Genomic DNA, 16,036 nt, shown 5'->3' on the forward strand with positions numbered 1-16,036 from the left:
AATGTTATTATTATATTTGTTTCCTAATAATCGGACTCTATTTAAAAAAAATGTGTTTGTTTTGTAAACAGGTAGGTATATGTGGTTTTATACTTATGTTACATTTAAATTATGTTCTCGCTGCTGAGGTGAAAAATTGTATGTGTCACACGAGACCAAATTTTTTTTGCATCTCGTGTATTTGAATCCCTTGCTGCTCTCAGGATTCTAACCTAGAATCACTCGCTCATGCTCGTGATTCAATTATAGAATCCTTCGCTTACTCGGGATTCAAAATCAACACTCGCAACAAAAAACAACTTTGCTGTCTTGTTGCACAAATAACTATTTGTGCTCTAGTGCATAAAGTAAAATCTTCGTCTAAGACCAAGCCCAAGGCAATTAGGTGTAAACAGCCACAAACAAAGAAGTTTCTACTATATTTTTTAATTATTTTTAATTTATATAAAACTAAACATTAATAAAAAAGGGTTTGGCGCGATAAATTGTCTTCCGCTCTGTTACAAATTACGCATTTATAACGGTATTTCTTTATTTCCTCGCTTTTGTGATGAAAAGTAGTGTTCAACTCGAGTGTAAATGATCAATTACACCCGCGAACTATAAACACCCTCGCTCGCTTTGCTCGCTCGTGCGCCTAAAATATCTTGGGTGTAATTGATCACTTACAACCCTTGTTTATCAATCTACTATTTATTCACCTTCCACCTTTTAGTTGGTAAGTACCAGGGCCCTAGAGGTTAGCAGTAGCACTAGTGGACTCACTCACGTGTGTCGTTGGTGGGCGGCGCGTCGGCCGGTCGCAGCTGCGCGTGCGCCGCGCTCGCCATCGCCAGCAGCGTCACCGTCAGCGCCAGCGCCGCGCGTCTCATCGCACCGACGTGTCCATTGTGACACTGGAAACAAATTACCTTTTAAATATACTGAATACGCCAACATTAGAACTGCAATTTTATAAATTACAAGAGAGAAGAAAAGGGAAGGCTATATTGCACGATCACTACAATGCAATGACCAGCTAGTTCCATACATAAAGCCTATCGTTACTGTCCTGACTAATAAGTTAGAGTTTAGAAAAGGGACAGTATTATTATTATTATTATTGCACGATCAGTTTTAAGTATTTTATTGTAATTATTTAATGAAAATGACTTTCTGCAAGTTTCTTGCGCATACTTCTTGGCAATGAGTCTTTCCGAAATGGTAGTTGACGTGTAAAAGTGCCCATTGCGGCCTATTTACTGAATAAATGATTTGATTTTTTTTGATTTTTTAAGTAAGTATATAATCTATCTGAGAAAATAACTCTAGTCGGTCTGTCTGTTACGTCTTCACGTTTGCACCGCTTAACCGATTTAAGTACATTAAATTTGATGTAAGACACATAGTTGAGACCCTGAGATCCAGCTTAGAATACTACTTTTATCCTGGAAATTAGTATAGTTCTCACGGGATAACAATAAACGAATTCTTGACAGCGAATAACAGCTACTTTGATAGGGTAATCTTTGAAACTAACCGAGGAACCAATATGCACAATATGCAGCCCTAAAAACAGTTTGTAAAAAAATATATTAGGTAAGTATATTATACTTTTGGGGATAAAATCGGGGCAATTTCGGTCATCGGACACGTTCAGAGTTTGGTTTAATATTGACTGAAGGATAAGTGTTTTCTAGAGTTGGGATAATATCGTCATAAGCAGGGCACACGGTAACTTTAATTGTGTTATGCACTCGTGGAATACAATCCCCAATGTTATGATGAGTGCGCAATCAGTGAATAATTTCAAAAATAAACTAAATGATCATAAAATCATCATAACTTAACGGTTCTCTATCGTTTGCCCGAATTTCATATGCCCGAATGTATCGTTTTCTAGAATTTTCATTTGCCATAAAGTAATTTGTTTCTGAAATAGTAATTTCTTCAGAGTTGATATTAAACTAACCTAACCTAACCTATTGCATTCTATATGATGACATTTAAAAAAATCCTGAAAACAGCCCGGTTCTATATATTTTATGGCAAACGTTGGTATGGCAAGTGAAATTCGGGCAAATGAAATTCGGGCAAGTAAAGGTAAACGTCACTTTACATCAGGTGAGATAGGGGTCAATCATGGTTAGCGTTATGTAAAAAAAAAAGAATGTGGCACCCCGATTCCCGGACATTACCATCTTACATAATCGCAGCACTGGAAGCGGCCAAATAATTATTTCCTTCTTCAAAGAGATATTGGTGATGTTGATCACTTTTACTGTCAATTTAGGTTTCGAAAAATTAAGATCACGATGAGCGAGGCGAGGTGTGCGTGCTAGATATAATTGCGACAACAACGCGAGATCGAGCCGCGGCAGTGGCCAACGAAGCGCCAGGATCTAAACATATTTTAGGAAATCATTAGACCCCTATCAGTGCTGGTGATGTAAGATGGTTATGTACCTGGAAAAAGGGGTTGGGGCCAGGCCAGGCACAGCCCCTGCTCAAGCTCAAAGATCATATTATGTATTAAAAAAACTAAGAATATGTATTATATATTTTAAACTAGCTTTTGCCTGCGACTTCATCCACTGAGATAAAGTTTGTGTTGTTACTCATTGATCAATCCCGTACAATAACGTAGAAAATTAAGTCCTCCCTATTGACTTATCCCGTAAGTTTCTTAGTCAAGTAAATGAAAAGAGCTTTACAAGACAAGATTTATGTAGTAAGTAGGTTGTCTAATTACTGTTTATTTTAATTTGTACATTAATTTTAATTGATTAATTGATTTGTTACTGCATGGTGTGCTGCTGCTCCGTGCGCGCGCTGCACACGCACGCCATGCACATGCTGCGGATTGCCAAGAGCGCAGTCAGCGGTATCGGCAATTTTTGAAAAAATATTAGTTTTTCTTTTACAAATATACAATTTTACTCGCAAATGTGATGAAAAACATTGTATGTCGCACGGGCGGTACTAGAATTACGAACATCGACTCATTAAACTCTCTCTCTCTCTCTTAGACTCTCGTTCGTAATATATATATATATTACGAACACATATAATCAGAATCTCGGAAACGGCTCCAACAATTTCGATGATATTTGGTATGTGGGGGTTTTCGGGGATGACAAATCGATCTAGCTTGGTCGTATATCTGGGAAAACGCTTATTATCGAGTTTTAGCCCGAGCCAAGCTCGGAAGCCCAGGTACTAACACATCGGGTAATACAGTGACTTGACAAATGCAAACAACATTTCAATTAAGGCAGACCTTTTGGCAAGCCGGAGAAAAAAACGCTAAGCCTAATCCATGAGATGGCGAAAGCTCCTACAAGCTTAATCAAACCGTGAAGACATTGATCTTTTGGATCGGTATTCAGCAACTCGACACTAATAACAGAAGTAAGATCACTGTAGGTCAATTTTATCAAACAATATTATACACAGTATACCTACTTAATATATATTAGTAAATAAGTTATTTAAACCTCCAATTAAGAAACTGGCCCATTTATATTTCACAACATAGGTATGTCTAGTTTTCAATTTATAATGAATTTGTTTTTAACCGACGAAAAAAACGGAGGAGGTTCTCAAGTCGACGCGTATATAATATATATATTTTTTTATGTATGACCACGCATAACTAATACCTTAAGAGTGATAGAAGCCCATCAGGTAAACGACTATAGGTCCACTCCTCCTGGCTCGCGCTGAGGCACCGACTTCAAACTGGTACCTAGATTAAGGTCGAACAAAAGGTATTATTTTTTGTTTTTCAGTTTTTTCAGCGGTTAAATTATTTTTGTTAAAAAGTTTTATAAGTATCTATTCTTTTATAACGGTTGAAATAGAAATAGAAATAGAAAATATTTATTCGCTAAACACACAAAAATAATAACGAAAATACAACAATATGCGAACTCGCGAAGCGGTCCCAGCTCAGCATAGTGTTGGCCGGGTAGGCCAACGCTGGTCTTCCGCTGCGACCGCTTGGCGCAAAACCGGTATCTTTAGAAAACCCATGTGACGCATCGCCAACTATCATTTAGCATTGGTGTCTCGTCAATAGACTTGTGCTCACCAATCCAAAATCGCCACGAAATAGGTCAACCATATATGAAAGAAAATTGGCAGCTGTACATGAGCTTAACACATATACTTACATAAATTATATGCTGATTATTTACGAGCCGTGGTCGTAAAAGAGACATGTATATAGTAAATTTTTCTGTCTTGATGAACGTGGGAAAGAAAAGACATGTTAAAAAAAATACAACCGAATATACGGATATATATGAAAACTTTTGCAGGTGGTAGGACCTTGTGCAAGGTCCGCCCGGATTGCTACCACCATCTTGCTCGCTAATCCTGCCGTGAAGCAGCAGTGCTTGCACTGTTGTGTTTCGGCGTGGAGAGTAAGACAGCCGGTGAAATTACTGGCACTTGAGGTATCCCATCTTCGGCCTCTAGGTTGGCAACGCATCTGCAATACCCCTGGTGTTGTAGATGTTTATGGGCGGTGGTGATCTCTAACCATTAGGAGACCCACTTGCTCGTTTTCCATCCAATCGAATAAAAAAAAAAAAAAAAAAAAAAACTAGGCCGACAAAATGGCACAATAAAAAATTCAAAAAAAATTTTTTTTAGGGTACCTTTCACGTACAGTGGGGGTGATTTTTTTTTCTCATCCAACCCTATAGTGTATCGTTGGATAGGTCTTTTAGAACCATTAGGGGGTTGGGGGTTAAGACAATTTATCGATTTGTTTGCGAAATATTCAACTTTAAAGTGCACATTTTCATTAAAATCGAGCGTCCCCCCTGTCCAAAATCTAAACCGGTGGGTGGAAAAATTTGAAAAAATTCAGGATGATAGTAAGTACATCAAACTTACAAGGAAAACTATAACGGATAAGTTTACTTGAAAACTATTAGTAGTTTAAAAGTAAATAGCAGCCTAAGGTATAAAATTTACCTAAACTTGGAAGATTGCGTATAAAATACGAAATCTATCGAAAAATATTACTTAATTGTTTCGTAATGGCTACGGAACCCCATTTTGGGCGTGTCGGACACGCTCTTGGCCGTTTTTTTTCTAATAATCTAATCGTAATTGTAATGTTCTGTTGTTTTTTTGTGTTGATTTAGAACTAGGTTTTATTTTTCTTATTGGTCTATGAGTATGATTTAGTCGAGTTATCTCAATTACACATTTTTACCTCAAGTATCACAGATTTAAAATTTTATGTACCTAGGGAATTGTTGCTAATTAATTTTTTCGGTGTATGTGATAGCTTTGAAAAAATTGGCGCTTTAATTTGATATCTACTTTTTTATGTCATACTCTAACTAACCAATAAATGATTACACTTTAGCTTTAGGTGATAGACATACCTAATATTTAACCTAATCCCTAAATACCTGATACGACGAAATTGATACTTTACTCGTGACCGTACTTCTTTATTATTTAACTGTACCTAAATGTTAGGTTAAGGTCACTTATAAGTGGGTGAGTAGAATCAATTTATCTTGCTTGTTTTATCACAAAACATATTCACCTATAGCTATTAAAATTGACGGATATTGGAATGCGGTATCCTGTTTTATGAGATTTTAGTAGATTCTAGATGTTTACGGATGATGTGGGTTACAAGGTCTGTCTCTAACAGTAGGAGCGGGTTTCGGGTTTGCAAATTAGATGACATTGGCATTCGGTAACTAACTGCGTTCACCGCTATCGCATTTGAATTACTCATATGTACCTAATACTCTTCGCCGTAAATGTGCTTATTGTCTTGTTATCCAGGAGATGACTTGCATCTAAACTGAGTGACTTTTAATAAGTACCTATATTTTGAGACTGCAATTTTATAAAGTTTGATGTGACCGCGACTTTAACTACAATTGCAGTAACAATGTATTTTTTGTTCACTTTATTTCAAACAATATGACCGGTACACGGAACGAATGCATATTATTCTTTTTTGTGGTCCGTAGTTACACAACAGAATTCGTAGTTAGAAATGAAAAATGAGACTACCAGTAGACCAGGATACAGGGCACCTAAACGCTTTATATGCCACTCGTAAATATTTTGTTCCATTAACAATAGAAGTCGTGCCTAAGAGTTTTAGGCGTTGGCGTCGGTATTGTCGGTAATACCTTTTGCAATACAAAAGGCACGCATTTTAACCTTGAAAGTAATCTTTTGAAGAGCGAGGCATGAACTGAATTGACAGCAGTTTCACATTAAGAATGAGCTACGCTTTATTTATTTGTAAACCTACTTAATATGATGAATAAACTGTAAAGTAAAGTAGAGAGCATTTACAAGTTGAAATGGCTTAATAAACTAGTTTCTTGAATTGGAATACCTACAAAACGTGTTCATTTTGGAGACTAGTTCATCCAATATGAGAATAACGCGAAGTTAGTTTATACATAATCGATTGAAACATCACATCCCAAATTACCTTCAACCAGTGTGACCGGTTCTTTTCATAAAGATCTGAATAAGATAGGTACGTGTAGAATAAGAAACCCTAAGATTTCAACATACCCTTTATGTTAGCCTAGTGTAAAGTATCGCACAATATACTTAGACCAGGAACAGGCTGTGTAGTGGGGATAGAAACGGGGCTACCGCAAACACGGCCGATGCGCGCGAGATGGATAGAGTAGGTAAGGCTCGGTGAAAGTTGCCGACAACGCGTTTGTGACGTACTATTCACGCAACTCATGGGCACGAGCAATTTACGCTACCATTCAACTCAGACCTCCCACGTCCCTTCCAACTCTATAAATGCCTCGCTGTTGATGATTTTCCACATGAACTTTTAGAGTTCAATGTATATTTGCCGTTTTAAAGATAAATCGACGGTCAAGGGCCCCGTCACCGGACGGCTGACCGGATCTGCCGGGAAGCATGCGGGCTTTTCGACCGCACAAAACATCCGGGACGAAAGTATATTTAACCTTATTAATGGCAAACTAAGTGAACATATTATTATGTTTATGAAGTGACATTATGGTTCTACATAATGGATCAATAATTCTAAGGGCGTTTCTCGCTTGTTGGCTTTTTTTATTCTTCGACCAGGTATAAAAAAAAGATTTTCTCAGAACTCATCATTGATGATTTTTCTAGATTTTGACAAGTACGTCTAAAATATTAATTAGATTATAATAAAAACAAAAATGTAACGAAGAAGTTAATGAGAAAATTATAAACGAAATTCCTAAATGTATATAGAAGCGCTGACACTGTAACGCGAATAGGCAATACGAGAGACAAGTAATAGTATACTCGTAAGTAAAGGTTGCTACACTCTAATCAAAGCCATCCGATGGAGTAAGATATGTAAAGGTAAGAATTTTTTATTGATTGAGTAGGTACTTAAACTCTGATCGTTGATATACTCATATTTTCCAAGGTTGTGTGTATGAACTATGTGTATAACAATTACTTTGCACAGCTGCGGTTTGCAAATTAGCAAACGTAGAGTTACATGGTTTGGATTAGTTGTTTGGGCTTTAAAGAAGAATTTTTGATTGAAAAATATGTTTGATAAATGTCTAGATAGATTTTATTAAATTCACATCAATAACAGTACTTAGTGATTACAGAAATCACAGCAATGACAATGTGCTTGGGGCCAAGTCTTCCATTTTGAGCATTTCTTCATTTACAATTCTGAAGTACTCCTGCTCAGCATCAGCTTCGATTTCTTCATCGTCAACTATTTCCAGATTAGATGATTTCGGTGACGAAGGTTCTTGTATTTGTTGTTCTTCTTGCATTCTTTGTTTCAAATGTATTTCCCGTAAACGTGCATCCAAATAATGCTCCCTTCTGGATTCTCGCTCATACGTCTGACTCATAAGTTGTTTATCGTTTTTACCTGGAAGAGCCATGTTCTCTGAAACCTGCATTAAATAAGTAGACCCTTTTGTACTTCCCACAGCCACTAAGTGGCCGTCCACATGAGGGGTTACTTTTGTTAATGCTTGATTGGATACTTTTAACAAAGATACAGGCTCTCGATATTTGCGCAGAAAATCCCAGTAATACAAATATCCTCCTTGACAAACAACCATGTAGCATGAATATCTTAAAGGAGCCCAAGCAACATCAGATACTTGGTGGCGATAAGGTCTTGTGATTATAATAGGAGCAGTACGGACTTCTTCGCTCCAAACATTAACAGAATACTCCCCGCAGGTCACGAACATCCTCAGTGTGCATGGACTTCGATGCACCGCTCGGACCGCACCAGGATGAGCTTTCCAATGTGATGCCATAACTTCAGAATGTTCCCTTCCCATGCGATTAACATTAATTACTAAACCAGTGTCGGTTCCACAAAGAAATTTCGTGGGAAGTCCAGAGTTAAAATCCAAAGAACTGACACCTTCAGCGTTACTAAGCATTGGTTGTTGTCCGGGTGATAAATTCACAGACATAATAAGCTGATCCAAAGGTTTAGAAAGGTTTCTCAGATCCCACCAGTAACAACAACCATCTGAAGATCCCGTAAAGAATTCAGTATTTGTTCTTGAATGTACATAAAGTAATGCGGAAATTGGTTCAAAGTGGGAGTTAAACACAGAACTACTTGAAATGGCTTGTGTTCCACTACGAATGTCGAAGACGTTTACGGTTCCGTTGTCGAGCCCTGCGATTAATAGCGCAGGATTAGAGGGCGAGCACGCTAATTGGCCACAGGGGACATGGGGTATTATCTCGTTTTCAGGTTTAGTTTGTCTTGTGATATCCCATAGATAGCATGCTGTAGATCCCTTTTGCGTAGATTTTGGGGACCACTCTTTATAGCTATAAGACACGGCTAGCTTTGATTGTTTTTCGTTAGTCCAAGCAATACTCGACACTGGTCGATTAAATGGATCTCTGAAGACATTTTCTTCCCGTATATTGTAGGTTTCTACCGGCGACTGTTGGTTCATTTCAGCAAAGTATGTTTCGTACATATTAATTGCGTTGTTTTGATCCAAATAGTGGCGAATTTGCGGTGAAAGGGACATTACTGCATGAACGTAACCATCGTCATGCATTACGCGACGCCGATGTCGTGCTACATGATCCTCATTGTCGGTGTGGATCTCACGGGGCCATCCTCCTTCCGTGTGATTTATTCCTGTCTCATGTAAAATCACTTGCTTGGTGTTTGCATCATGCTCCGCCTGTGGTAGGGTTGCCTGCACCTGACGATGGACGGGGTTGCGGAGGCAATATAAATTTTGTTGACTTTTATCCGGGTTTATTGAATCTAGCACTTGTCCTGGTACTAATTGGAATAGTGGTTGCTTACCGAAATCTTTCCTTTTCTTAGTGTAAGAGTAAGTTGACTGAGAATAGTTCGGCATAATCAATATATAGCCTAGCTACGAGGCCTACGTAATCAACGATTACATACAAATGTCAGAACAATTATAAAATCAACAAGGTCATGAAACGGTTTGTTTCAATAATGAAATTAAGGCAGTGGCGTCACAATCGCGTCATTGTCGCCATATGTGTCCTTGCATTAATGATAAATTAATCACAATAACTGGTATTCAATTTAATAACAATTAGAGGGAGCATTTTATATATTGCGTACTAAGTCAATAAGGTGATCTTAATATTAATTAAATTTTGACTCTAAAATATGCACTGTTAATAGGAACAAGTTCCAAGTAAGCTAGCATTCGGACAAACCAGCTTCAGTTTATCTAATACTTTGCTTAATTAAGTACATATTTAATGCCTTATAACCTTGTTGTCTGAGGGTCTCACGTTGTCTAATTAATTTGTTTCAAAACTGAGAATGGGTCATTTACGACTGGATTCATCTAAGATTTTAAAATGCTAGTAATTTTGGTGTCGGTTGCGGCATTGTTTCGTACCAGGAAATGTCGCAAGCGCATAATACAGGTAGGTATGTTGCGGTTGGCATTAATATGCATTGGGAACACATAAGGCAGGTCGGCATACCACACAAAGGTGCGAGATTGAGATGTGACATTTGTGCTGATCTCCACTTTGAAATTAAATGAAATGAATGTTTACTCACAGAACATATTATGGTAGAAGGATATGGTTTGATCTAAATGACCGCTGTTGGCAACATTAGTGAAACCTTTCCTACCTATTTCAACACTTACTAAAAAGCTTATTCGAATAGATACGGTTCATTTTACCTAATGATTTGTAAAAATGTTTTGATTTTAGACCAGACATTAATTAGTAACGGGTAAGTACGTAAGTAATTAATTATAAATCATCAATGACACACGTTTTTTTTAATTACACTAATAATTAAATAAATGCGAAAGTAACTGCCCGTCTTATTATTTGTCTGTGTTTGTTAACTCTTTACGATTAAAAGACATGTAGGATAATTTTATCCCGGATAATTGCATAGCTCCCGCTGGATGAAAAACGCCATTTTTTTATGGTCTAGGGGCCAAACAAGCAAACGGATCGCCTGATGGTAAACTATTACCGTCGCCCATGAACACCTGCAACACTAGAAGAGTCACAAGTGCGTTTCCGGCCTTTTCAATGAATACAGGACGTTGCCGATAACATTAAGATTTCATTATAGGTGGGCTTATGGTTTTTTTTATCTGTAAACAATGCAATACGCAATGCAACTAATCGCACAACTGCAATGCCGTCGAACCCATAAAATAGCGAAAACTTACTTTGTTCCTAACCATAAAAAGGTAAACAGCGTAGGCCGTAAATCACGACGCAATTTCACATGTCTCACAACACCATATTACACCATTGAGTGTCATACAAAACTTAATCACGACACAGCACTTTTGTTTTGAATTTTCCACGCGAAAGTTTAAACAGCGCGCGCGTGGTGACGTGCGCTGCGCAGGCGTTTCCCCGATGACTGCGTGAGTTGAGTGTCGAGTGCTGCGCGCGCGCGCGAGTCGTGACGGGTAGAGAGCGAAGAAGTAGCCGGTGCTGTGAACGACTGGTTCGGGTTTGCGCTTCCTAAACATCAACACACTGTCTTGACTTGATTGACTCGTCAGCGGAATCTTGAGGTGGATTTCCTAATTCGGTGGCGCGTTAATGTTGAGATATTAACAATAATATGACTATACATAATGTTATACAGTTTCGTAAATAACCGCATGTCAATAAAAAATATAAAATAAGCTAACATTACTGCTTATTAAGCTTAAATCTGCGTTTATACTTAATTAATTTAGTTTGGCAAGTTCAGAGTAAAATTAAAATACATAATACTTTACTAATCATAAACAAGTAGGTATCAACATCACACCGAGCTACGATACCTACCTACTTAACCGCGTTTTTAGAAAATAGTAACGGAATGACAAATAGTGGGCACCAATAAAATTAAAATGGTGCCACCGCCACCATCAACACGACGTTTATTTTATTTTGTCATCATAATCACAAAATAAATGTACCTACCCACATCACATTAAGCGAGTAAAACTACACATTCTAAAGCAATTGTCAATGTTTTGCAAAGGGAAAAGCTTGGCAAAGTGGGGCAAGTTAGAGGTGGTAATGGCGTAGTCACGACACGTCGGAGTCAACTGGGTAACTTACATTGCAATAAAACACTGGCTGAGTGAGGTCCACTTGAAGTAAGTACATGGTGGTAATTATAATGCTTGACTAATTATGCAGACTTATCTAGGTTACCCACAGAACGTAATCTCTGGGTACATAGGTAAGGAAAAACCACCTGACTATCCTGATCTTTGAATTAATATGTTTTGGAAATAAATAATGCAATGTTGTTGCAATCTGTTGGTTAGTAATGGTATTGCTAGGCCTATACAGTGTTCTGTTCTGTACCTTCACTCAGCCAAACAAAAGCACGGGTTAGGTAGGTACTTGTTCATTTCATCTACCTGCGAGTTTAAGCACCTTTCCTATTGTTTCGATATTTAAACGTATCTTAACTTCGCATTATGAGTAAATTTGCGGTCTTTTCCAAGATAAATATTTTAAAAATTTATAAATATATAAGTAGGTAATTCCCAAAATACTCATGAGATATTAGCAATATTTTGTAAGAAATTTAACAACTAGTGTACTGGAAGTACGGCAGTGATTTTGAATACATATAAGTACGTACAGTCACCAGCACCAATATCTGACACAACAAGCGTGCATAAATATCTCATACGACATACAATACGACTCTATTTTCTAGGGCCGGAAGGACGTGTCAGATATTTTTGCACGCTCCGCTGTGGCAGATATTTTTGCTGGGTACCTACCTATTTTTGAAATCAAGTGCGTTAAGGAACGAATGCCAATATTTAATACCTTTGATGTTTGAAATCGATAATCGATGATGATAGTGGATAAAATACGACGTAAATAACGTTGAAAAGAAGTTGAATTAGTAATTAAAATGTTAATGAAAAACTAAATTAAAATTTTACTTACTACGAAAATGTTCCCATGGTCCAGTATTTTAAGGGGCAAAGATGTGACAATGGCATAGAAAGCCTCACCTTCATTTGATTTCTAATCTTTTATATCGAAATTGGTCAAGGCATTTATTTGAGAGCTACAAAATATGCAGATAAGAGGACGGAACTTTAATTACCTGAAGTCAAGCTCAAAAGTAGCTAAACGCTTAAGTGTTTTCTACTTTAAACATTTTGAAACGTGTTAAACTGTCCTAGTATTATTTGCTAAACAAAACATTAAATTGTTGAACTCCTTTTCAGCTTGACTGTACTTGCGACTTTAGTAGGTCTTTGTTTTGATTTGGCTCTATTCCTTTCACATATTCAATATTGTCAAGCTGTTCTCGCTCTAAAAACCTTTTGTGACGGGCTTCGTATTTATCGAAGGCATTCTATCCTTTGGAACATTTACCGGATTTGTTTGATACATTCCAATAGCAAGAAATATTCTCGATAACTCATATATTTTTGCTTTAGGAGACAATATGCGTGCAATTTTAATTACGGACAATTAGCAAACAGTGAAGGGTTGACTAAACGCAAGCAAGCGTTTAATTGTGGTTAAGAATCAACCGGCTTAATTGGTCATTATCGTTAAACGGTCGGAAAGATCGTTCCTTGAGTTGATTACCAATTGACCCGGCTGGCCTTGCGTCACAGAGCACCAGAGCAGAGCTGCAGAGAATTATGATATCTGTTTATGAATATCACTTACTGCGACACGAAAAAGTCAGCTATCTTGACCTTTGTTCTCTACTACTCGTTACTCTACTCGTATTTTACAAATTAGACCTGTGATCTATTTAACTACGTACAACTAGAATGTCTGAAACTCCGGACTTGTCGGTTTTCTTCGTTTTCCTTAAGATTCATGTGAAAGAAAAAGAAAACCGATCTTCTCTTTGAGTTCCGTACGAGATTACCAAACTAGTTTAATAAAATTTTACTTAATGTAGGACAAAAATTTAATAAATTTAGGCATTGTTTCTTGATCTTCAAGTAAAGGTGATTCCAGCAAAAACATGGTGGAAAAACGTGCCAAGTCTTGATTGCCCATAAAAAGTAGTGAAATCCATCTGTGAAATTACATTCCTCTCAATTTACCAGGAGCTTCACGGTGAAGGGAAACATAGTGAGGAAACCTATAATGGAAATTTAGTGGAACGTATATACTCGTAGGTGGGGAGTGCGGCGGCTTTGAGTACCTACGAAATATTTTTTTCTTCTTTTAATTTAGATTTTTTATTTTTATGGACCATTACAAAGCCTAATTGGGTAGGTACCTTAAGTTTTCTGGGATGGTCCATATTATATTTTTTATCTATGTAGTCTTATAATATAGTCCTGTAGATAGTTTTTTTCACTTTCCGTTTTTTTTTGTAAAAATAAATTGAAAATTTATTTCGGCAAAACACACGTTTAGGTTTTGTGTTTGTGCCTTGGTCTGTTTGATTTAAAAAAAAAGGTCGGACTGACAGCTGTCAGTTGTCAAATGTCGCCATACTTGCCATACGTAGGTACCTAACGTGTGTGTAGGTGTGTGTGTGTGTGTGTACGTATGTGTCTTTGTACGACATTTGACAACTGACAGCTGTCAAAACGACCTCTTTTTTTAAAATCAAACAGACCAAGGCTCACTTCCTATTAATTCCACAAAACGTGTGGTTTGCCGAAATAAAGTTTCAATTTATTTTTACAATAAAACAGCAAGTTAAAAAAATATCTATCTACAGGAATGAGCTTCATTATAAATCTACTATCGATAAAAAATATAATATGATCATCCCAGAAAACTTAAGGTACCCAATTATTCCACTATACACTTATGTAGCCTAGTGCTGCAAGACAAAGTCGTGAAATTATGCCGAAATGGTTCGAGAAAAGATGTTACGGCGGTTTTTACCTTGTGCTCGACTTGACTGACAGTGGCACTGCCGTGCCCCCAGATTAATTAATTTGTGCTGTGACTTTTAAAGTTTCGACAAAAGGTGTAAACAAATGCTAATATAATACAGAATCTGTAAAATAATGTAATTTTACATAACATTTCATTTGTAAATGACGCTGTGGACATACGCAATAATGAACGTTTAATTAATTTAATCACTAATTGAATCACACATCTATCGCATCGATTTGCACATAATTTAAACAACCGATTAGTCACGTTTCAGTGCTGTTTGGTTTGCTCGATGTCCATATCGTGAATAAAACTGGATTTACACTTTATTAGTACGCATTTATGTGACAAGTACCCGGGCGACCGAGTTCTTGCTGAAACTCGAAAACACGTGTTAAGACCAAGCTAGATCGATTGTTCCCCGTAACATTTCATCGAAATCGTTTTGGCCTTTCCAGGATCCCAGATATACGGGGAGTCTCTGAACATGGGGCTTTAGATCCCAAGGCTCGATTCTACTCGCATAACTGAGCTACTTTTGCTCAGCAACTTTTTAAAAGTATGATCATTGTTAATGTAATTTTTTCACACAGATCAAAATGTAATTTTCAAAGTATTCGACAAAAAAAAATTCAGCACTGACAATTTTTTTATGTAAGAGATGTCGAATAAATGTCAAAAACGAATTAAAGTAGGTAGGTACTTACCAAGAGACAGCGTGACACCGCCATGTGCAATAAGTAGGGACACCCATTTATCGACTAAACTTTGAAGATCAATAAATTATCTATGATAATGATAACTTACTAATTTTAGAAATAAATAGACTAAAATTCCTATATTATCCACTGTTTGTCTCTAATCATTATTTTGAAAATTTTGAATGATTTTGAAAATTTTGTTAAATAATTGATTGACCTACGACCTATGCTTATGCTTTTTCAGGGTTCTGTACCCAAAGGGTGCCAAAGGGACCCTATTACTGAGACTCCGCTGTCTGTCTGTCTGTCTGTCTGTCACAGGGCTCTATCTCTTAAGCCGTAAAAGTTAGACACTTGAAATTTTCACAGATTATGTATTACTGTGGCCGCTATAACAACAAATACTAAAACTAAAGTAAATTTACAAATTAAAGGGGGTCCTCATACAAGAAACGTGTTTTTTTCAGCGTTTTTTTGTTGTTAGACGTTATTAGCCGTTGCTAAGACGACCGAGTCGCCTAGCAACGACTAGCTATTTCGGTTGAATATTTACCTTTTAAGTTTGCGATTTTAATGATGTTTTATAAAAGCTTCGATAATATAATATAGTGACTGTCTGATTGTGTGGTTTATTCGTTTTTGTGCAAAATTAATAAAGCAATTTATGAACCACAAACCTCAATGAAACCAACTTTGATAAAGCGCTCGCCAAATCCACACCGTAGGTATAATCACTATGTTTACCTATTGTTGTTTACACTAAAAAAATCATACTAAGTATTTAACACTATTTACAAGGTTTAATACAGTTTAAAATTTATTCACACTAGTCGAGCTTCTTATTATTTAATTACACAACATACGAAGTCCACTGAATTTCCCGCGAATGAACCAAACTGACAGCTAATTTTTTTTTCTGCTGCTGCGCATGGCAAGAGTCTGAAGCGCTATTCAGCCTCCGA

General features: G+C 37.0%; 2 protein-coding genes across 3 annotated transcripts in view; both read right to left on the reverse strand.

Annotated features, from left to right (window-relative positions):
* Positions 1-11,001, reverse strand: part of T48 (FU domain-containing protein T48) — a 29,063-nt gene extending 18,062 nt beyond the window's left edge. Inside the window, exons 1-3 of one of the 2 annotated variants that reach the window (XM_074089257.1) lie at positions 10,701-11,001; positions 3,642-3,727; positions 770-896 (exon numbers count right to left, since the gene is read on the reverse strand). In XM_074089257.1, coding sequence (XP_073945358.1) covers positions 770-872 — 103 coding nt within the window. In that variant the 5' untranslated portion in view covers positions 873-896; positions 3,642-3,727; positions 10,701-11,001. The remainder of the gene's footprint in view (positions 1-769; positions 897-3,641; positions 3,728-10,700) is intronic. The other variant, XM_074089256.1, reaches the window with a different exon arrangement.
* Positions 7,557-9,462, reverse strand: LOC141429074 (dynein intermediate chain 3, ciliary-like). Its single transcript, XM_074089255.1, has one exon. The coding sequence runs from the start codon at positions 9,375-9,377 to the stop codon at positions 7,623-7,625; it is 1,755 nt and encodes a 584-aa protein (XP_073945356.1). The 5' UTR covers positions 9,378-9,462; the 3' UTR covers positions 7,557-7,622.
* Positions 11,002-16,036: the final 5,035 nt, after the last annotated feature.

The sequence above is a fragment of the Choristoneura fumiferana genome, chromosome 6 (assembly GCF_025370935.1).
Source record: "Choristoneura fumiferana chromosome 6, NRCan_CFum_1, whole genome shotgun sequence".
NCBI lineage: Eukaryota > Metazoa > Arthropoda > Insecta > Lepidoptera > Tortricidae > Choristoneura > Choristoneura fumiferana.

Excerpts from the sequence above, each read along its gene's own strand:
- LOC141429074 (XM_074089255.1), bottom strand. The coding sequence starts at position 9,377 with ATGCCGAACTATTCTCAGTCAACTTACTCTTACACTAAGAAAAGGAAA.